Source organism: Mastigoproctus giganteus, chromosome 3 (genome assembly GCF_048544385.1).
Source record: "Mastigoproctus giganteus isolate SK-2022 chromosome 3, ASM4854438v1, whole genome shotgun sequence".
NCBI classification, from domain to species: domain Eukaryota; kingdom Metazoa; phylum Arthropoda; class Arachnida; order Uropygi; family Thelyphonidae; genus Mastigoproctus; species Mastigoproctus giganteus.
The window spans coordinates 190230663-190255011 of NC_143577.1; the positions used below are offsets into that span (position 1 = coordinate 190230663).

At 37.8% G+C, this 24349-nt stretch overlaps 1 protein-coding gene across 1 annotated transcript; it reads right to left on the reverse strand.

The window, feature by feature from the left end:
* Positions 1 to 1753: 1753 nt before the first annotated feature.
* Positions 1754 to 23191, reverse strand: LOC150088510 (cytochrome P450 2B15-like). Its single transcript, XM_090369545.1, has 8 exons — positions 22705 to 23191; positions 21622 to 21746; positions 17005 to 17111; positions 12083 to 12384; positions 9180 to 9298; positions 6976 to 7231; positions 3469 to 3656; positions 1754 to 1981 (listed from the first exon to the last, which is right to left on the reverse strand). Exons 1-8 carry the CDS (start codon positions 22914 to 22916, stop codon positions 1800 to 1802), a joined length of 1491 nt encoding a protein of 496 aa, XP_090225671.1. The 5' UTR covers positions 22917 to 23191; the 3' UTR covers positions 1754 to 1799.
* Positions 23192 to 24349: the final 1158 nt, after the last annotated feature.

The window sequence follows — 24349 nt, forward strand, 5'->3', positions numbered from 1 at the left end:
TGTTTTATATATTTATCAAAGATATTGATGAAGCTATATCCGGCTTCGTGTCGAAGTTTGCAGGTGATACAAAGTTGGCAGGTTGTTAATGACAGTAATGGCAGTGTGCCTCTGCAACAGCATTTAGAAAATTTGGGCAGATGGGCTGAGTAGTGACAATTGAAGTTTAACATTGACAAATGCAAAGTACTGCATATGAGTAGAAGTAACCCCAGAAAAACGTACCAACTGGGTGGTAGAAAATGAAAAAGACCTGGGAGTGATTGTGCAGTCAGATAGGAAGTTCTGAGCAATCCAGACAGGCTGCCAGAGCAGGTCATGGGGTATTGTCAATGATATACGGGAATTTTTATAGCAGTGGTCAGGCCACGCCTTGAGTACTGCGTACAGGTCTGGAAGCCTCGTTTTAGGAAGGATGTAGAGTTGCCTGAGTGTGTACAGAGAAGGACAACAAGATTTTTGAGGGGAACGAATTTGTCCTCTTGCCAAAAGACGCTTAAGTTCTGCAAATTGCAGCGGCTGGAGACTAGGCACCTGTGAGTTGATCTGATTGAGGTGTAGAAGGCCTAGAATGTATTGAGCACGCTGAATTCTGATGGGATTTTTCCGTTTGTTCAGATTACGAATCTGATGGGGTATAAATTCAAATTGAGGAAAGACAGTTGTAGAATAGATGCGCTGAAATTTGCCTTTAGTCAGCGAATGGTTAATTGCTGGAACAAACTTCCATCTGTTACTGTGAAAGTTGATAGCTTAAATAAATTCAAGGAGATACTGGACAAATTTTTTTAGAGGGAATGGTTGTGTGAAATTGGTGCTTTTTTTTTTTTTTTTTTTGGTTGATGCTACATAAACTCGTACGCTTGCTTTCTTACATCACATACTATCCCCACTGACCAACAACTATCGGCACCGTAGCAGAATGTTTTACTGTATTGGTATGTTTATGTTCTCTCCAGATGAGAACATGCAGAAGATCAGTTCAAAATTGAACTATGATCATCTACAAATAGAAATTAACTAATTTTTCCTGGGACGTACTATAGTAAATAATTTTGAGTTTTCAAAAACATTCGACTTGTAGGATTCAGAGTTATCAATATTAATAATATGTGATTTTGAGGAATCTCGCTTCAAAGAAATTAACATCCACACCCATTTCAAAGCTTTTATCTGATTTCTGGTTATTTTTGTATTGTGTATTCTTTCTTCAAAGGGTTAAGTAGTGTTTCTATTCAGAGTAAGTAATCCCTTCGGAGCAGTATTTTTTATTCGTTTGTGAATAAGATTTGCACTCCAAAATAACGTAATCTTCAAATCTCTTGCTTTCAGTACTTTAGAACGATATACCCCCACCTTATGTTATCATTTGCGAGTGTTTATTTCATTTTCATTTCTAACTTACAGGTTACCTGGGCTGGAGCTGTTACACACAAGTATATTTTGCTGTAAATTATATATGTTCTGTGGTCGGTTTGTCTGTTTTTGGCTAAAATAAAAAAAAAAAAAACTGAATTTCCGAGAGAAAAAACATTTTTACCTTCACCGTAGACCGACAGCATGTTCCTCGCACCAAAGACGTGTTTATATGGAACGAAGGCCTTTTTCCACACTGCGTTGTACGACTGTGATTACAGCCACTGTGCTACCTCAAGGGCTATTACTAGTGACTGAAAAATCTATGGCTGGATCGTTGGAAGGAATAACATTAACCAGCCTGCACTATTAAAACAACTTTAATTCTAAGGTCAACAAGAAATAAACAGTGAATGCGAATTGAAGATAACATTAATAGGTTCCTATTCTCTTGGAATAAAGCGCAGTTTCTGCTTACGGGGTATAAGAAAGAATTCACAACTCTCTGGGGAGAGATCAGTATTTAAACCTTCAGGTGGCATCAGCTTGTAGTGCTGTATGATGGCTGTGGTCATAAGGAAGATTGTGTTTATTGCATGCGTTTCTCCTGGACAGTTTCTTCTTCCTAGAGAAGGAAACAAATTCAAAACGTATTAGATATACAAGAAACATCCTACTTGCGATGCTAAAGTCATTTTTAGTATAGACGTTGTTTCATTATAATATTTTTTTCTCAAAACAAGCATTAAACTGGAATTACAGCCCCTGAATACTGAATGTTTATATAAAATGATACATTATATCGAAAACATAAATTACAAAACCGACTATCTGATATGTTTATTAAGAAACATATACAGAAACATATTTCCTTCACTAAAAATAAAATGTATGCTTTTAGTTCCTGAGATTAGGGATTTGGGCATTACAGTTAGACGACAGACTGAAATTTATTTCTTATGTTAATCATCTAACTGTCAAGTAAAAATAAATAAATAATTGCAACACCCTTAATTAGGATCTCCAAACAGGACTCTAATTACAATACTATTTTTTCTCCCTATTGCGAAGTACGGTACTAGTAGATTATTCCATTGGACAAACAAATCCATTTCCCAAAGAAAAGTATCAATTCTTCAGAGAAAGCTGTTACTCGCAACTTCGGAATGGAAGATTCGCATTCAAGTTTAATTGTGGAAAATCGTTCAGTAAACATGGACCATTATGCCTGTGGCAAGATTTCGATACCTCGTTGAATCCATGGCATAATCCCTCCCACGCTATCCTGAGGGCGAAAGGGATCCTAATGGCTATTAGGTATGTGTGTCTAATAAAGCGCACCCTGATTGTAACCATGCAAGCTACCCGAACACTCTTCCTTCGTGACTGAGTTAACATTAATTATCCTTTAATAGGCCTCTGTAGCCGACTGGTCAGAAGCGGCAGTGCAATAGCACACGCTCTTTGAGTAGACGGGGTTCAAGCAGCTGACTGCTAAATATGGTGGATCTGTCAACTCGCACTGAATCGGCGTGGCACATTATGGTCCATTTCCTTTAACATGAATTGTTGAGGAGGCTTCCCTCCTGCAGTGGATTGATAATGATTGCAGTTTACCATTTAATAACAGCCAATTGGGAAGTGCAATTTGCTAGTAGTACACCATATCGCTGGCGAATTTAAATTGGTGTCATACAGTTAGAATGTGAAGAATGGGATAATACAGTTTCGGATTATATAATTTCACGTTCTCACTAGTCCGAACACATGCTGCAACCAGTCCGCATCTTTTTACTGTCCAACTTAAAACTCACAGATGCAACATTTGGTCTTCCTCATTTGCAGTACTCCTTCATCTTCCGTTTGCAGGAACAACCTCCCTTCTAGAAACTCTAGAATCTGCAGAAATACAAGTCTAATGTCAACAGGTATCTTCTTTCATCTTTTCAGCATTCAACTCACGCGCCCTTCTAAGTACTATAGGTTCTAATACCTTTCTTGTTTACAGCTTTAAAAAAAAAAAAAGATACTAACGAAATATTAATATTTAAGATTTTATTTTTACCTCTTTGTAGATGTAAGAGAATGAAACAGATTATTCTGCGTACATACCAATAGAAAAAGAAATGTAGGTGTCTGGTCTGGTTACTGTCTTTCCGTTTTCAGTTAAGAATCTTTCCGGAATAAACTGGTCCGGTTTGTCCCACAATTTTGGATCAATGTGGACTCCGTGAAAAACGGGTATAATCACAGTTCCTTTTGGAATATCGTATCCAGCGATGGTTGTGGTTGCCGAAGCTCTAAATTTGGGAGAAAATAATTAGATTAAGAATAAAAATTGTCATTAATATAAACGTCGTAAAAATGTTTTATGACATATATTTTGTTTGTTTGTGAGGGGGAAGCTACTAGTGAATTTATCAATAAGAGAGAAAAGAGAAAAAAACTAGACTTGGCTGAGTGACGGAAGAGAATTCATTCAACATCGAGCTCAGTATAAATGAAACTGACACTTCTAACACGTGGCCTAGGATCTACGGTGATAGATCTTTTATGTTAAACAATAATTAAAATAACAAAAAATAAATATTCATAAGAATAATACTAGGTTGAACATATTTGGTCCTTCAGATTGTCGCAGACATTCTTTCAGATATTTCAAGCTGTGCTTTCTACCTGGGAGTCTAAAACGCAGATGGAACTGATATTCAGGTGACACTCAAGTGGGCCTAATTTCGGCGAAATCCGGTCGGTCTGTGACAGCCAAAACCTCTGCTTGAACCTTCAAGATGGTAACACTGTTAGTAACCCTGGGTATAACTTCCAAGTGCAAGTTCTAAAATACGGCACTTAGCACGCTGTGGGTGCGAATCGGGGTAAGCAAGGTTCGAGGTCTGGCGCCCAAACCACACGGAAAAATGCCGCCCCACTGTGTTACCAGGCAATACTAGGTGGTAGATTACTCTCATCAACCGGTGCAATATCACCACTTTGCTTATTGGAGGTTGGAAGTGTTAAAATGCATGTTTAGTCTTCAGAGAAAAGCCTCAAAGGTCTGGTTTACCCACCTCTCATCTCTTCCTTCATCCAATATGATTAATGTCTCTTGAGGTTATGATGGACATCATGGTGAGATCCAATCTTCCTTCAATTTCGAGGGTACAGCTCTAAAACAGTGTTTAAAGGCCGGCTGTTAGTTAGTACACCAGACCGAAGCTATCGCTGCCCCTACTTTGCCAGATAGTGAACGGAGGGAGTCCGAGTAGTGTGTATGCCGAAGGCTTTCTCGAGGCCGCGTTATGTAAAGGAGTTGGGTATATTCTTACAATGTGTACGCCATATCCAAAAATTTCGTCATTTCATGCAGCATGCCCTCCACCTTTTCTTACTACGGAATACACCACGAATTGTCAAATTAATAGATCAAACTTATATAAGAAAAGATCTAAACCTCCCAAACGCTTCCTCGTTCATTTCACAAATATAGGTGGTCTTAGTTTTAATCTCAATGATGTCCATTTCCACTTATATTGTACCAAACCTCATGCAGGCTCAATTCTGATGGGATTCTACCTGATGCTCAGATTACGAAACTGAGAGGGCATAAATTCAAATTGAGGAAAGACAGTTGTAGAATAGATGTAAGGAAATTTGCCTTTAGCCAGCGGGTAGTTGATTGCTGAAAAAAACTTCCATCTGTCTTTGTGGAAGTTGATAGCTTAAATAAATTCAAGGAGAAATTTGGAAAACGTTTAGAGGGAATAGATGTGTGAAATGTTTTTTTTTTTCTTTTTTTTTTTTTTTTGCTAATGCTATATAAGCTTGCTTTCTTGCATCGCATGTCTTCCCTACTACTACTACTTTTCCGAACATAATCTCAGTTATCTGTTAATTCAACTGCTCATCTCAGTTGTCCGAATTATTCACTGTATGACTCCTTTCGCTTCAAGGGTGGTACTTGTGCATAGGTTAATTCTCATATTCTCTATCAGAATCTTAGTAATTTTAGAATCTCCTCTTTACTATCGTGTCTGGCTTAAAATCTCTCTACCACATTCTGTCAAAATCATCTGTTGCCTCTATTGTTCTCCTAACTCCACTAATCACTTGGAACGTTTTGACTTCCTCTCCTTGAAACCACTTTTTCCAATCCAATTTTTGCTAACAGTGAAAAATCGCTAAGGGTAACTTTCCTTAGCGATTTTAATGTTCACAACTCCAGCTAGCTTCTGTTATTTAGTCACACGGTCCCAGCTGGTCCAGATGCTGAAGCTTTTGCAATTACTAATGACTTCGCACGTATTATTCATTTACTTAGCAGAATACTAGACAGTCTTAACCACACGGCCAGCACGCTTGATCTTTTTCTCACAAACATCCCTTCTAAGTACACAGCTGAGGTGAGTGGTCCTCTAGGCACCTCAGATCACAACATGGGGATGAACTCTTCTCCTATGAAGACTTTCACTCGTGGCCATTCCCGCCCTAATGTTGTTTGGCATTACAAGAATGCAAATGGATGATCTGCGAAATTTATTTTCTTTTTGCTGGTCGGATTACTTTTTCAAAATTCTGATGTCAGCGTTTGCTCAAATCATGTCAGTGAAATTATTCTTGTAAAGATAGAATCCTTTGTTCCACACCATTTTAAAATCTCGTCCTTTATCTAACCCTTGGTTTTTCCAATAAATGTACTAAGGCTGTTCAAGAGAAGAACGTTACATATCGTAATTGGCTTCTTTCCGAATCTTTACTTTCATTTTCTGCCTACACCAATGCTCGCTACAATTATAAAGCAGTCATTAATCCGTTTAAACTATATTTCGACCTTTCTAAGAGTAGAAAACTTCGTTCTTGTCCAAATGATAGCCGAACATCCTTGTTTCTTGCCAAAGCTATTTTCTGCAACTTTTGCCCATCTCTGTTCCCGCCTCTGTCAAAACCAGATGGTTCTATTTTCACTTTAGCCAAGGATAAAGATGACCTGCTAGCATCCCATTTTTCTTCCAATTCGTGTATTAATGATCTTAGTAAACCACCTTCCACCATTCCCACTAAGCTCCACTCAATGCTTCCTGTGGTCTTCCGTCAAAAAGATATCAGAAGTATTTTGACAATTCTTGATGCTAAGAAAGATCCAAGTCCTCACAGTTTTTCCACTTGTTCTCAAAACCTGTGCTCCTAAACTTACCCCTATTTTGTATCGCTTTTTTTAATTTTCTTATTCCAAACGTGTTTTCCCTTCTGCTTGGAAATTTGCTCATATACAGCCAGTTCTTTCCTAAAAACGGTGACAAATCCCTCCCATTGTAATTACTTCTACTGTTCCTAAAGTAATGAAGAAATCAACTAACCGCCAACTCCACTATCTACTACAATTAACTGCCAAATTCAAGAAATACTGTATATTTCTCTTTTTTATAAAAAATAATTAATTTTAACAACAGTTTCATTATGAAGATTTTTGTTTCTGAAAGACGTTTTATGCAGATCCACTTATTTAATAAATGCGTGTTCAATTGGATTCTTAAAGGGAGTATACACCCCGCCCCCCGTTCAATTATTTCCATTTAATATTTTGTGTTTTCCATTTAATATTTTATATTTAAAAATACGTACACTCTTAGGTCGCTTAGAGGAATTATAGCTTTGAACCTCTGGGCTTCTTGAATCACGGCCATTGTGTAGGGCATGTTCTTCTTGTCATCTAAGCACACTCGCCTCGATTTCCCAACAACCTCTTCCGCCTCTTTCAGAATACGTTCTTGAACTTCCGGATAAGCAGATAATATTAGCATCAGCCAATTTAATGACACGCTACCGGGAAGTATTCCAGCAGGAAGGAACTGTTGGACATTTCCTTTCAGCGTAGTCACTGAAAAGGTGAACATAAGGAATATTAAAGATTGGTGACTGTTTCACTTTAAATGATGAAACTTTATAATTAATCCTTCAAGATAACAAATCGGTTTCAGTAGTATTCATGGATAGTAATTTAATAAATGTTATACATTTATTTATATAAATGCTTCATTTATATCTCTCTCGCTTAATCTTTGAATGCCGAATTGGTCCTACGCATCTGTTGTGTTATAGTTAAAATATAATTAATATTTTCATCCTGTAACTTCCTGCCATAAGCATGGTGCACTGTAGCAATGGTTGCTGATGTGCTGGTTAAACTATAAACAAACTTGGAATCTAGATTTTTATAATCACCACTTTATACCACGTGAATATTAAGATAGCTGATTTAGCTATTAACTAAATCACTATACATTAAGGTAACGTTTCGGGACATTGCAGGAACCCGTCCTCAGATCATACATCCGTTGTAGGCAGCCTCCTGCTTGCCTAATGTTTGAAATCCGACTGCAAAATTCATTCGAAATTAAGACATTCGGCAAGGTGTAATCTCCTTGAGACATTCAACGATATAATCACTATCCACCCAGGCGGTTATGTCAATCCTTATGCCTACCCAGACATTTCATTTTCTTTTGTATCAAATATATCCCAGACATATGTTCATGGTATAGTATGGTGTACGATTTTATCGGCGCATTTACAGGAAGTTTCACTATGGAACCAAGGTTATAGCAATTAAAAACAGGTTCCGGTAACCTCTTAATGAGGTTACCCAGTCAAATCGTTATGTAAGTATATGTCTATACATGCTTATATTTTTATAAACATATATATATATATATATAAATAAATTAATAAAGATGTAATACCAGATGACAGATTCTCATTTTAGAATAAAATCTGACTGTCAGAGGTGTTAAAAGTAAACAAGTATGGGTTTAAAACCTGTACAATCAATTAAAATATGGTTTAAAAAATAGAACACTCTCATGGGACATTTAGAAGGAGAGGTTATTGTCAGTGAGAGTATGCTTTGCAACAAGCTCCCTTCCATTAATGTCAGCACCACTCCACTGGATGCTACTGCCATTGAACTCTCCCAGAAGTAGGACAGGGGGAAGGCAGCTCAACAATGAGATCATCAAGGTTTCTCTCGGATATGTTAGTCCCTTATGGAAAATAAATGGATAGACTGTTAATTGAACACCTACGTACGGTTTCCGAAGTGCTTCTCAGAAATGTAAGCATTCAGCACTGAATGCTTACATTTCGAAGTCTTGGATTAATCTCTTTTGGGGACTTGTGGACGCTGTCCTGTGTTCATTTACGCCTCGGTAAATAGTTTCAAGACTGTTTCTTCAAGTTCCTCCTTCTCTTCGACATCCATTTTTTCTTGAGAGCTAGAATGTACTTCAGGTTTCTTATTCTTTTCTCTCGCAATTTATTTTGTTACTTGTGGAGCAATAGGAAGTGCAGATACAGGAGTGGGAGCTGACTGATCCTTTTGTGCGGAATTTATTGAACCTAACAGGTAGCGTGGGATGGTCATTTCGGTCTGAGTTTCGATGGAACATCTTCCTGCTACGTTCTGAGCGTAAGTAGGTCTGTTTGCATTTACAGGTTTCGCAGCCTTTCCTGCCCCAGTTGTTATTTTAAGAACTGATTTTTAAAAATTATATAACCAAAAATTTAATAAGTAATTAAATTTAGTAAGTGCATACTCACGGCCTCCATCCCTATAGGAAATTTAGAGGCAAAACAAATAACTGAAGAATATGCTCTATTACTTCAAATGCCATTTCAGAAAATGGTCGTAAAGAAAATAAAAATGCATTCTTTACATTATTTTCCGAAAAAGCTAAAAACTATATGAGAAATGAAATAATACTAAGAATAATAAGCAAAAAAGGGATATAAAAAAAACAAGGACAGAATGTGAACGGGAATAAACTTACCTGTTAAGTAGGTGGGTTTATTGCTTCTTAAACGTTTCTCCATTTCACTCTTGAAATTATTTATGAAATCCGGTATATCATCCTTATCTGGATTGTTTTTGCGATTTTCAAGCTCCTTGCTGCACAAAGTTCAAAGCAGATTATAATAATCCAATGAGCGATTAAATTCTAATAAACAGAACTATAAATAACAAAAAACAAGGAACGTAATTATATATAATTCTTAATCAGCTTGTTTGCAACACATCGCTCCTGGAAGTAATCATTAATTCCAGAGATCACATGATAGTAGGCAGTCAGTTAGCATTGAGATATAAAAGGCATGTCCACTCAATAACAGTTATGTGGAACAAAATGGGCTGAGAAAAGCGCACACAGCCCTTCACAATCGATGTATTAAGTTGGTTGTCGTTTGGAATTCAATCACTATACAGCAAAAAGAGTGGATGATACAAAATAAAGCTGCCTGAAAACAACCTACCTACTCCAATAGAAGATAAAAGTTTTTCGTCAAAACAAGGTGCAATATCCTTAACGACAAGCAGCCCACAGAGTGTGGAAAGTTGAAACAGAGAGTGAGAGGAAATTACGTGGGCAGCCCTGATGAGGTAGCCCAAGAGACACCTGACAGAACTGAGATATGTTGGACCAACAACCACCAGAAAAATACTTCACTGAATGAGTTACCATGGTCAGGTAACTGCTCATTAAACGAGGTTGTCTCACAGTAGTGGCAGAAGTCAATTTGGAGTGGTTATGGGCTTTATATGTCCAGGCACGTAATTGACGCAGTCGGATGTGTCATGCACAAAGAATGGTCTTGCCTAGGTTACATGCACCTGCACCATCAAGAAGTTTGGTGATAACGTGACGGTATTGAATCGGTCCACCAGTAATTATCGATGAAGGCATAAATGTAGAAGTTCACTGTGTAACATTGACCAACTCTCACTTTTAACACTTTTCTCTTATATCATAATTGAAGTTAGTCTCCGAAGAGGGTTTCATTGATTTTATCCTCTCCAAATTCAAGTTTTTTCATTCTACGAAACAATTAAATCGACTAGAAATTGTAAAGTTACAAAACACTAACTATTCATTTTAATCAAAAAATCTACTTCGTCACACAAATTTAGGTTAGTTACTTATACTGTTGGTTAAGTAAGGCAAAATGTGTTTAAGACTCTTGGAAATGTCGCCGTGATGAGTATCATTCGGTCTAGTACTTGTACTATACTTAGCAGCAATAAATACATTTAAATAAAAGTGGAAAATGCAAAGAATGGAACACAATAACTAGATCTCATCGACATTTGTTCCCATATAGTGTATATTGTGTAATCTGTGGCCAATTTATTTGTTTACAGTATGAAAAAACCCAAGTTGCACATAGAGGAAATCTTGCAACACTGGCCCAAGATCGATTAACTCGCCATAGAGTTGAGAGAACCCATAATATCTTCCCGTTCGGACGGTCCTACTTAGAACCACTGCCTTTTTCGCCAAGACCATTCTTATGTTGATTATCAAGATTTACAGGAAATTTTGAGAGACAATTTGAAACGGGTAATGCCTATTCCATTTCCGATGATCATTTTTAACATCATAAGAACTTCATTCTCTGCTAACAACATCTTGCTTATAGCTGTTGCTGATGGTTGCGGTGCCTTCTAATGAACACCAAATCGAAGAAGACTGTACAGGCGAGATTGGAGTACGGATCGAGCCCAATAAGCAATCGACATGGATCGGAGCACAGTGATAGTCAGCCGTTTCTATTGCTATCGACTCATGCTTCTAGTTTGCTGCGGCATAAGTTAGTTTTGGCACTTTCAACGCAACTTCCTTCCTACCTTGCTGATAGGTAACCTTTTGTTCAATCTCGTATTTTTGAATCTCTTTACCTACCTTCTCGAGGTTATAAACTTTTGAGTGTGCAGGAAGCCAGTCTTTACAATTTCGGCATTGTGGCATTTTTGCAGAGCAGTCCGCTTTGGAGCCGCAGTTTGGACATGATGATAAGGATGGAGTACCAAATGTAAAAATAATGTTACTATTAGGAAAAAGTTCGCTATATTTTTTCATCATTATTCGTTTTTTGCTTGAACCACTTTTTGTCTTTTAATTTCTCAATTAGCTCGTCATCAGCAAAATTCATCAGGTCGCACTCTGCACCCCTTAGGAACTATTCAGTATAGCACGAGGGGTAACGTTAATCTCTCATGGTATTCAGCCAAAAGTTGGTAATTTAAGTAAAGACTGAGAAGTCTGATGGTTTGCTGTTTCACTGAGTAAATCTCCAGAGCTGATTATTTTTCCCATTTTCCCTGATTATTTTCCCAACCACAATATTTAAACATTTCTGAATTATAAATGGTGATAGGTACTCATAGGTTTGGTCGTAAGAGACTGTAATATACGGAATGGTGGATAGTCCAGTTGATGCGCATTTTCTCATAGTTACTGGGATTGAGATGAGTCATTGTCTGTTTCATTTAACTCCCAGTAAGAGGAGTTTATTAGTTTAAATGTGAGGTAGTTATGATAATCCATGATCGCTTCTTTTAGCCTGGTAGAATAACTTTACTCCCAGGTTACTGGTCCAGCCAAGAAGTAGAGGCTTGCCACCAATGACCAAGTAATAAGGGTTAATGTGTTTTGAAGATTAGTTCTATACACAAGTAAGAGATGGCTTTACTTTCTTTTCAGAAGATTATTTCTTCACTTTGAAGAGCAGAAATCAAATAACTGTATAAATGAAAACTTAAATGTTCTCTGTAATGTACTGATTGGAGAGAAGACACTTGGAAAATCTGTTTGAAACTCGCTTGGCACTGGAGGCAGTTGCAGATTTTTATCTAAGCATTCTCTAAAATTTAATCAACAAAATTAGCTGAATTTACCTCATAAGTTCGCCAAATTTGTTAAATGTTTTGAGTTGCTGGGCATAGTTAATTTTTCCTAAAAACCGAAAAATATACCAAACAAATGGAAGATAGCCAACAATTGAACCTTCATCGAAGAATTCCCGGAATGCTTCGACAACTTCGTGCACGAAAGGCCATATCGGATCGTCATGTTCTAAACGTTTTCCAAAAATCATAATCCAAACTGACGTTGCCAAGCTGACAAAAATATGATCATAATATTTGCATGGCTGTCCTTTGTGTTTCTCCAAATCTTCTATTAGAGCTGAAATTTCCTCCTGAAAATAAAAACAAGCATTATTGGTAAAAGATATATCAAAATAAAAAGAAGTGGCTATAATATATAATAAATATCAAAATATATCAGTGTAGTTTAAATATCTATTAAAGCTATTTCATAAAATTTTATTAGTGTTAACTATCAAATAAATTATAAATTACATACATTTCGATATAAAGTAAGCGAAGACCCACTGTACAGGAGGAGGTAGATATTTACCATTTGTTACCAAATAATTTTCCATATAATTCGATTGCTAGTATCCTTTGCGATAGTGGAGACAAACTGTTTCCATGAGACCTTTATGGCTGTTCTTCTAATTTGTCCAGCTTCTGTCTTAAGCCTTTTATATTGAATTAGATTGTTGGTGGTTGGGAACTTCTGGAACAGATTCCAGGCTTTATTTATTATTATTGTTTTTCCTTTTTGACATTGGAACAAGCTTCGTTCAACTAGTGTTTAAGGATTTTGTGTTTACATGCAGAGCCTGAAGTATTGCTTTTCAGAAGCTGCAGTCAGCATTTTCTAGGAAATGTGCTCAGTGACATCATCAATAGGCCGTAGTCTAATCAATTGGCCATCACAGGAAAAGCAGGTTGAATATTTTCCCAATCTGCTTTGGAGAATTTTAATTTTACCCGATGATTAGGGTACGGAGTTTGTAGCGTTTGGATTCTGCATATAATTGGGAAATGATTGCTATTGTGCGGATCGTTTAGAACTCCATTCTATACTGGGATACAATATGAAGGAACAGATGGTAAAATCAATTGCTGACATAGATCTAGTGGAAAGGTGAGTATAAGTATTTTGAGCAGTGTTTAATAATGTTGGGTTCAATTGGTCTAGTAGTGATTCTACCAAGTGTCCTTTATTGTCCATCTTGACAGATCCCCGTAGTGGATGATGCGCATTGAAGTCACCAAGGGGACAAAAAGGTGATGATATCTGTTTTTTAAGGTCTTCTAGTTCTTTGAATGTGCATATATTGTTAGATGAAGGCACAGTGATACTAGAGTTAGTGTTTGTCCCACTGCTACATGTGCTGCAACAGCTTCTAAGTGGGTCTGAAGCGAAATGTTTCTAGATGGTATTTGTATTTTATAGTCAACTAAAATCGCGAATCCTCCATGTGCAGATAACGAAGAGTTTCTGATTTTCTGTAAGTTGTAAAATTTTTAATTTATGGAGTTACTTGTGAAGTTATATTAGTCTGCTGTAAGGAAACGGCAACAGAACTGTATCGAAGATTGAATCATAGATGTCATCGGTACTACTGCGGAAACATCTACAGTTTCTTTTGCACAATGCGCTGCATTTCTATTTGCTTGTTGTGAGTGGTTTGGTTTTGACGGTCATATTTAGTTTCATATTTTTAGGAAAAAAGGCATGTCCAGAATCTGTACTCTCTTCTACCTCATCGGTTTGACTTGGTGAAAAATCTAAACGTCTCCATGTCGTCTTGTGCATGAAGATCAAGTAATGTTTTATATTGTGCAGTTATATCTTCAGTGTCCATGCTGTTTGAACTTCACTGTGCAATTCAGTGGCTCGTTGCCTTCGTTTTTTTTTTTTTTTTTTGGCATTTTAGACGGAACTCGGATAGAGGCATTATTTATTTCATAAACTAAACCAGGTTTGGTAGTAGGTTGTTGTGTCAATAGTGCAGATCGTTCCCATTCTGCAATGGATGTATTAAGCGGGATTGACACCTCCGTTTGGAATGAAACAGCTTGACACTTTTGTATCGGAAGCTACACAAAAGCGTCAGGTTGTTGGGATTGTTGACTTTATTTGCGTTTCGGAATTGTCGATTTATTTGCTTTTTTGCTTCTTGATATGCGACTTTATTCTCGATTATATACTGTCATTTTTGTGTCATTTTTTCCAGAGATCGCATGATTTTGAACACGCTAGCTGATCGCTCTTGAATTTAAACATTCCAGAGAGTTTGCAGTACATCTGTTTGTGAATGATTTTTGACCCACAGTTAGGACAAGTAATTTTGCTTCTGCGTGTTGTATGAGGGCGACAAAATTTTTCGCACGTCAAACGTATTAAAGGGTTTGGAATGTTTGATCAGATATGACATAATCCGACATTAATATAATATTACGTGTTGGAACGAGCTTATGGTCCTTCCGTATCATTATTCGCGTTAATTGAGGTGTTATTGGGAAAATTACCTCTACATTATGAAATATAATACATGTATATGATGTATAACCTGTTACTTTGGATGATGTACAACTTGACCTAGATGCTTTTTAACATCTGAGAAAAGAAGGCTTCGTTATATTTACGTAGATAAATGACAAACAGACTGGTCATCTTCGAACTTGGCGCTTAGATAACAGTTTTTACCATCGGTGAAGGAGTTTAGGAAGAGAGAATCTTTGCGGTTTGCGTCTTTATTGCATGGTACCTTTTTACTCATCGGCCACGGGAGTATTAACAGCAAATTATTTAAATTAGGATTGTCTGCTTACCCCCACTTTGTCTTTGTAGACAGGAAGAGAGTACTGAGCACATTATTTTCGACTGTCGATACTATCATGACTACAGGCTTCAATTCCAGCTTGTTTCAAATACCTTCACAATGAGAAATAAACCTGCGCTTATTCGATTCCAAGTAGCATTTATACCAATGAACACCTTTGCCTCACGTGCTTTTAAAAGAAAAGAGGAGCTTAGACTTGGTAATTAGGGATAATTTTCTCTGGAGTTGATGATGACGGGATAATAATTGTAACCAAATATAACCTGCTGGACATTGATTATGTTGTTGTATATAGTGTAAATTGTGGTGTTCATCAGAAGAAGATGCGGAACCTGTTTATAGTGTGATTGCGGTAAAAAAAAACGTTACTTGTTTCTCCGAGGAAATGCTTGAAGGAATGCCCACAAGGTATCCTTCTAGGATGGAATCCTTCATGGGATTATTTCCGCCATTGCAGGAGAAGTCAGTTCACTTCTCCACTTCTATTTCCTTTGTGCTTGGTTTATATTTTCTACCTTATAACTATTGGGGAGTTCCTCTGTTTGATTCTCCTCTCTTCTATTCTTTCCTACCTCTCCAGCTCCCAAAATTCTTCTGTAGACTTTTTCATTTCATCCTTATTTGGGCTCTTCCGGGTAATTTGCACTGGGTTAGTCCAAAATGTGATAGTAGATCCTGGGCGCCTCAGCGTGGAGGGTCATGGTGACCAGGTATTGCTACTTGTCATCTCCTAAGATCCAGTTACCGGCCGACAACATAACAACACATCGCTTCTCCGCCCTATTGCTTAGATCGTAGTGTGGTGTACACCATATTAAACGTAGCTCCATGGATACAGATGGTAACATCAGCACTCTTGCGCAACTTCTGACTGGGAGTTTAGATGCTCCACAAATTGTATATGTGGTAGTTGATCCGCGTACCAGGCCACGCCCTGGTACCCGGCTCAACTACCCTCATAGTCTCCAAAGCGCTCTACATCACACAGATGGATTAAGGCGGATGTTTCCTGCCAATACTCTAAAGCTCTTTGGAGACTTCAAAATCGACCCGAACAGATACTGCCATGACAAAGCCTACAGGAAGCTGATAGCAGCAGACTTGTACACTAAACTACAAATTTAATGAAGAAAAGAGTGTACATTTCTGTGGAATTTGTGCCTGTGAACTCTTGATCATCTGTAATGCTTCAAGTGACTGTTGATGTATTTATTCTTATGTATTTCAGATTTTAAATGTTGCCGTCTAATTTGTTGTAGGATGCGTGTATTAGCCACCCTCCTAGATAATATCTGTACAGGGGTGTTAGATAAATAAACTGATGATAATAATAATATTACTACACTTACATCCAACTCACCACATACAGATGACCGGTTTTGGCGTAAGCTTCTACACAACTTATGCAACAGCGGCTTATGGGGAAATCCTGCGATCCACGACAACAACGCATAAATATCCCCTATATATATCCCCCCCCCCGTTCTTGTAGTAATTCCATAACTATTTCATGTTCGGATAAATCCCAATCACTTATCACTCTTTTTGAGGAGTTCAGTTTGTTATTTGATTTGGAATTCCGATTATACAGGACATTTTTAATAATAATTCAGAATACCTTGCTTGAATGGTTTCAATTAATAGATCTCCTGACTGGAGTCGTTTTACCATTATTGGTGTACCTCAAAAATGCGAGGCACACCTCGCATTTTCGAGACATTTCTGGATGGCAATGGGAGAGAGTTTGCTTACGATAAGGAATGCATTATTAGAAAGGCTGATGGTTCTGATTCGTTCGGATCTCTTCTCATTATTATCAGAAGGCTGGGGTCATGTTCCATTCTGCGGGTGTCAGTATGTTGAGAGCCTATCAGTTCTAGTGGTGAATATGCATCACAATCCATGGTTGCTCCTTTTAGCCCTGTGAGAGGGAATTTCTCCCCCCCCCGGCTACTGGCCCTGCCACGTGGAGACAGGAGCGGTGTCAACCAGTGACCAATCGATCAGAAGAAAAGAGCAATACGTTTCTGGCGAGGGTAGCAGGTTGTTGAATATGCCAACGTAAGAAAGGGGTGTGGGAAGAAGAATAAAGGGAAAAATACGCAGAAGAGCAAATACCTGTAAATATTGTTCAAAGAATGACTTTCCCATTCCTGCATTTCTCAACGTGGTTAGAGAAACTCTTCTTTGTTCTTCCCAGTCGGGTCCGTTTGCAGCCCCAACTCCTAAAAAATAAAATATAAAATATTCAGTTCAGACATTATATTCCTGCACAAAATATACTGGAATAATTCGATACATTGATCCGAATTCAATGAGGTTTCGGGAATACGTTAATATCATTTCAATTTATCTATTTTATCTTGGTAATTATATTGCTCAATTTGAGCAGAATAGGTAAATATTAATAATATATAAATGTACTACGCATAAATCGTATATAGCAATTATCCTATAGAGGTTTTGAATATACAATATAACATTAATTTTAACATAGTAGTAATTCGGTTTATTCTTTCTGTATTTAAAAAATACCTCTGAGGATGGGGTACGGCACGGTTCCCGGAACGTTACCTTAATGTATAGTGATTTTGTTAATAGCTAAACAAACTATCTTAATATGAACGTGGTATAAGAGTGGTCATTATCCAAGGATTACCTAGATTCGGTGGTAAACCACCACCTAAATTCTTTCTAAACTATATTAAACTTTTTATTATTTAATTAATTAAGTAATAAATATAGTTCATAAGAAATCTCTAAAGTTACTCTGTAAATTAGTAGGAAATTAACGTGATATTGGTGTGGAGTCCCTCGCTCGGGGCGAGGTTGTTGTTGTAGTTTTTTTAGGAGCATCAGTGACTAAGGACATATTAAACCGTGTATATTGTCTGCAAATTACGCTATTATGTCGAATTTCTTTTGCTGGATGAAAAACCCGAGTTTCTGGGGGGGGGAATATTCTACCCTCCCCTGAGACCAACTAACTCTGCTACTTTGTGAAAAAGGCCCATAAAATTCTTCCCGTTGTTGACGGGTCTCGAACACAGGTCTTTTCCACCCGGTGTGGAGACGACAACGATTCTACCAACTGTACTATGCGTGAGGGCATCCGATTGAGGAAGACTGGAAATATTAGATCGGTTAGAGTATATGTGGATCTTTTTAAACGTTTTAAGGAGTTATGGATTATTTAACATTAACTGTTAGATCGCCATGAACCATTTAATAACTGGTCGAATTCTACCATGATATATGACAGTGTAGTGTCTATCAATTCATTAACATAATAATAAACAAACACATAGACTCTTTCAACTCTAATTCGCTTTTATTTTTGTTTATTCTTACGCTCCATCCGTGCATCAGTGGCACCGTATTAGTTCCCATTTCTAATGCAAAATTCGTTTAATCGTCAAATTATGCACCTAAATTATCATTTGTGGATGCATTAAAATGAAAGCATATTTTAAGTCGCCATTAATGAAATTGGATACAATGCAAATTTCAAAGTAGCAATAAATACTAATAGTACGAAATACCAGCAATAAATACTAATAGTACGAAATACCAGCAATAAATACTAATAGTACGAAATACCAGCAATATAAACCACACAAATTTTGCATCGGGGCTACATTTAAAAGAACATTATTTCTTTGCTATTTATTTTTTCCTGGAAATAAGTTATATTATTTTTATATCAGTATTATATCAAGGATTATATTCGTGTTTTTATACTGTCACATCAAACCCTTGTTTTAATAGACTTTAGAAATAAGGACCATTCCATTCAACTAAACCAATCTTTTCGTATACACAGTAGGGCTGACGCGGTACCTCATGTAAAAGTGATGTTTAAGTGTTCGCTCTCTTGAGATTTGTCTTCAGTAAAATATTTTAATTTCAGACACCTTTCAAGCTCTTGTACTCCAAACAATAAGAACAAGAAATGCATTATTGCAAGATTTTTTTATTTATTAATTTCATAGTAAGCACTTTTTCGGAATATTCTAGAGCTTTGGTCACTTTCAGTTTAACATACCACTGGATTCAACATGTCCAATCATCATCATCAGCCATTTTCAATCCATTGTAATATGAAGGCCTTTCCAACAACTTTGCAGTTCCTTCTGTTTCGTGCAATGGCCATCCACAAACTCATGAATTTCGTCTATCCATCTCCGCCGTTGTCTTCCAGGTTTTCTCTTAGCTCCTCTTGTGTACCATTCTGTTATTTTCTTAGTCCATCTGTCATCATGTCTTCGAGCTATGTGTCCTGCCCAAGACCATTTTAGTTCTTCAGTTTTGATAAGAATGTCCTATACTTGAGTTTGCTGCCTAATCCATGTGTTTCTCTTCTTATCTAACAGTCTGATTCCCAATATAATTCGTTCCATTCTTCGCTGTGTAGTTCTCACCTTCTCTTCTATTCTTTTGGTGAGTGCCCAAGTTTCACTTCCATAAGTCATGGTGGGGAGTATACATTGGTTCATTATTTTACGTTTCAGACAAACTGGGATATTTCTCTTCAGTATGTGACTATATTTCCTGAATGCTATCCATCCAAAATTTATTCTTCTCTTGACTTCCAGACATTTATCATTATTACAGCTAATAACTTGTCCCAGATAACTATATGACTCCACCTTTTCAATTACTGCTCCTTCAATCATTATTTCCCTTTCTGTGGCATACTTGTTCATCATTACTTTTATTTTAGCCCTATTCATGTTTAGTCCAAAATCCTTACTAACTGTGCATAACTGATTAAGATTTTCCTCTAATTCTTTGGGATCGTGGCTTATGACCACAATGTCATCTGCAAATCGTAAATGGTTTCGGTACTCTCCGTTCACATTGACTCCTTTCTGCGACCAGTCTAATCTTCTGAAAGCTTCCTCAAGGGCAGCAGTAAACAGCTTCGGAGACATTGTGTCTCCTTGTCGAACTCCTTTCTCGATTTTAAATTTGCTACTGTCTTTGTCTAGTCTAATAAAGGAGGTAGCTTTCTCATATATTTTCTTCAAAATCATTATATATGGGGTATCTATGCCTTGTCTTTGCAGTGCCGGAAACATTGCCTTATGTTGTATGGAGTCAAATGACTTTTCATAATCCACAAATGCAGGCATATTGGTGTTTTATATTCATTTGCTTTCTCCATTGGCTGTGACATTACGTGAAGGTGATCCATAGTTTAATATCTTGCCCTAAAGCCAGCTTGCTCTTTCGGTTGATTCTCATCAAGTATTCTTTCTAATCTGTTAGTAATGACCCTTGTGAACAACTAATAAATTTGGGACATGCCCAATACAATCCGTCAAAGCACGGTTTTACTGGTATAATATAAGAGGTTACGACATACACAGTACTGCCATAAATACTGTCACAAAAGTTAAGACTCCAAAAAAAAAAATAGAAAATGATATCACAGAGCTGTGGGTTTTGTGTCATGTGTAGTAGTAATGTAGGGTTTTCTTTAACAGGTATCACCAACTAGTAAAGGAAGCCAGTGAAAATGGAATTGGGAGATAAAGACAACAGGACTACTGTCATAGGCCATAGGCCTTCACGAGGCAGGACATGATGCACCTACAATTTTCAAACTTCTGAAACCGCTTGGAATAAGTTGAAGATTTGTCTGCAGTACAATGAACAACAGAGAATTGATGACAGGCCCTGGTCTGCCCCCCCAAGAACTGTGAGGAATCCCCTACGAAAACAGAAAATCATGTCCGAAGAAATGGAAATATCACGAAAATAAAATCGATATCAAGCATAATCAAAAGTGATCTAGGGATGAGTGCCTACCGCACGAGAACAGGACAGTTCCTAACTCCAGCTCTGATGGAACAGAGGCGAAAAAAATCAGAGGCATTGCAACGTTGGTACGCGAATGGTAATCACCGACAGGTACGCTTCACAGATGGAAAGAATTTTGCTATTGAGGAGAGTTACAACCGTCAAAATAACAAGATGTATGCTCATAGCTCTACAGAGGCATGTCAAGCCGTTAAAAGGGTTGAAAGAGGTCATCATCCAGCATCAGTGATGGTTTGGTGGGGAGTCTCCTAAGAAGGTGTAACAAAGATGCATTTTTGCGTTCAGTGGGTGAAAACCAGTGCAAGGGTGAATGATATTCTGGAGTCGCATGTGGGATCCCTCAATCAAAATCTCTTTAACGGATCTTCGATCAGGACTCAGCGTCTGCTCACAATTCAAAATCACCCAAACAGGGCTAACTGAGAATGTACCAGAGTTCATCAATTATGACGAATAGTCTCCTGCCAGCCCAGATCTTAATCCACTTGATTACCGTTTGGCGCAATTTTGGAAGGGATGGTTTGTGATAAAAGGCAACATTGGAGAGTCTGAAAAGATCACTGGCGCATGCTGTGACCAATTTCCCACTGGATGTTGTGCATACTTCTGTTTATCAATGGCCGGAACGTTTGAGGTCTTGTGTAAAAAAACAAGGGGGGGGCATTTTGAATGAGTGTTGTGTTGCTTCATTTCTTGGGTGTTCAAGAATAAATCCCCAAAGTTTTCAGTTCCTGTGTCATTTTATTTTGTGGCTACATGCGGTAACATAAGCGACAGTATTTATGGCAGTGATGTGTATAATAATGCTACAATTGTATATATATATTTTTAGTTATGCATTTATTTTATATGTAATTATTATCTATTGTGTGTTCACTTATATTTATTTTTAAACCTTTATTTACCTACCTAGACCATTTGGCACATGATGAATAGCACCTGGAGGCCTGTCTAGAAATTCTGGTTTAGGCAGAGTTTCTTTAATTGACTCGAAGTCTGTTAATACGACTGCAAGAGTTCTTCCCAGTTTCATACTAAATAAGAAATTTGGTTAATAAATAACGATGCATCTAAATTCATTCTCGTGTACGGTGAAATCACAATAATACATAAAAGTAGCAGAATTTACGTATGCGCAGTTTCTATATTTAATTAGCTTTTTGTAGAACGTAGCGACATTTGCCCAAGTTTTATATAAATAGTTTATGGCTACGTTTAGGATACATCTATCCATATTCAAGTAAGGAAATTTTTATCCTACGTGCGTCTATTTTTTTCTTTTTTAACAGAAAATCCCATATAACTGTTTTATAATTCTGGAAAATATTTTTGAAGTTCTCTAAATGCAGGCAAATTGCGAACGTACTACACAGGAATTTATAGATTTGAAAGGCATTATTTCTCCTTGCTTATTTTTTAATATGGACCAGACTGTGCTGTGAAATAATTTGTGTGTGAAACACATGAAAGCAACTTCTACGTGTAAGCGCCCTTGTTCATAGCCAGTGAGAAACTTCCGCTTTATGTCGTTGCTGGTTTCCGGTAGGTAAGTGGCCACGTGCGTTCTACGTGTAAGCACCCTTACAGTGGCTGGAACTCTCAAGCGAATTCCGACTGCAATATTAACCACTAATACAGTATACGGACTCCATCATAGTGACAATTCATTCTCTTTACAGCATAAACACTTGAGAGTACAATTATACAGTAAAAACAAAATATTCTTGAGGGCTCTACCCCACCCCTCAGCCTTCCCGTAGTGGAAGGCTTCACACACTATTTTGTACTCTTTTTTTTTTTTTTTGTTTAATTGAAAGGGATATCCAACTTGCCAGATGCAAATCAGATCACCAAATGAAGCACAAAGTCCACCTTACTCGGCTTACCCTAAGATCGGTCCTGTTAGCCACAGTTCCGTTGGGCCTGTTTTCTAAAATCCTATAAGCAAATATTAAAACTATCTTCCAGAACCTTGCATTTCTCTTTACTCACCTGAAAACGCTTCCATACACCTTGGAGAGTTCCATGAACTGGAGTGCCGGTTCTTTGCTCAAATATGGCAAATATCCCACAATGGGCAAACCCCTTGGGCCTGGAGGAATGTTTCCCTGTCCCTTAATAGCATTTTGTAACCAGTAGACCACAATTAACACCAAGAAGGACACGAGCAGCGTCTGCTGAAACGGGGACAGATATTCAAGCATCACCGGAAGTTATCCGTTGTTAGTGTTACTGTCGCTGAACAACACTTCTCTCTATAACCTTCTCACAGTGGGATAGATGACGTTGAACGTGAGAACACGTTCTCGAGGTTATTTTAACGCTTCAACAACATACTGTATCCGTATCCCACGCAACAAACTTTTCATTGCAAGCTACGACGCATTGTTCCTGATGTTTGAAACCACATAAAGTTTACAAAATAGGTACGGATACGTTGAATTTTCCAAGGCCTGATGCCGTGTTTGACAGGCGTTGCTTCTCCGAAGAGGTCACGTGATGAGTATGACGTCGCTTCCGATCATGTGACATACGTGCGGAGGCAACTGATGAGCCTGCGCATTGCCGAAGTAAGCTGGTCACATGACATCAATGTCCCCATTCCGCGGCTGCTTTCCTCGGATGTCGGCAACAGCATTCTGAGAAAATGCGGTCACCCTCTTGTACACGTGCGAAGTAGCGCTAAAATGAATGCCTTTTTTTCCCGCACCGGCTGCGTGCTTGCCACACACACCTCCACAGGACTGACAAAAAGTTTCGAAACCTAGTCACGTGGTGTCACACGTCATGTACATAAACTGGTCATGTGACAGCTGTTGCTTTCTCTCGGATCTCACCGACAAGCGGGGGAAATACGTCCACCCAATTGTACACCTTCGTACAATGCCACGCAAGTGCTCTTCAGTGAATGTAGTCTTTCCCCTGACTGCCAGCCAGGCGTGGAACGCATTCGGGGGCGCTAAAAGGAAAACACATCAAAGAGAATATTTACCGCCAGAAAGTGAGATTCAAGGTGTCGTGGTCAGTTAGACTTCGAGCTGTCAATCTATCGCTGTCCTCTTTGGTATTCTCCTTCTTCCCGGAGGTATCCATTCCAGGATTGACTTTGCATATGTCGTTTCTTGCGTCCGTTTTAAAACGTCGATATCATTTTAAACGCTTCACTTCGATAGGGGCAGTGAGATCCATATCCTTTTTCGTCTTTGATTTCTGGGAGAGGGGGTAATTGAACCCCATAAGCGAAGCAGAAAAGAAATTGATCTATTATTCAGTTTAAAATTATATAGCGAAAAAATACCACTTTTCTTCCTTGTGCATTTGAAAAAAAGAAAGATTTAAATAATTGCACACGCAACAGTATATTCTTTTTTTTTTCTTAACTATAGAATACTGAACTTAACACCGGGGCCTGTTTCCTTTGATTACATAATGAATGGGATATCTTTTCCTGTTACCGAAACTCACTCACGGTCATCCCCCTGGACCCAACACTGATCTCAAGAATGTTATCCCGTCCGACTGATCTTGTTCTCTTACTCCTAATATGGAACCGTCAAACGCAATATTGTGTGTGTTATCGTCCTATTATGTTTCAAATATTTTTAGAAGATATTATTTTTTTATTATATTTTTATAT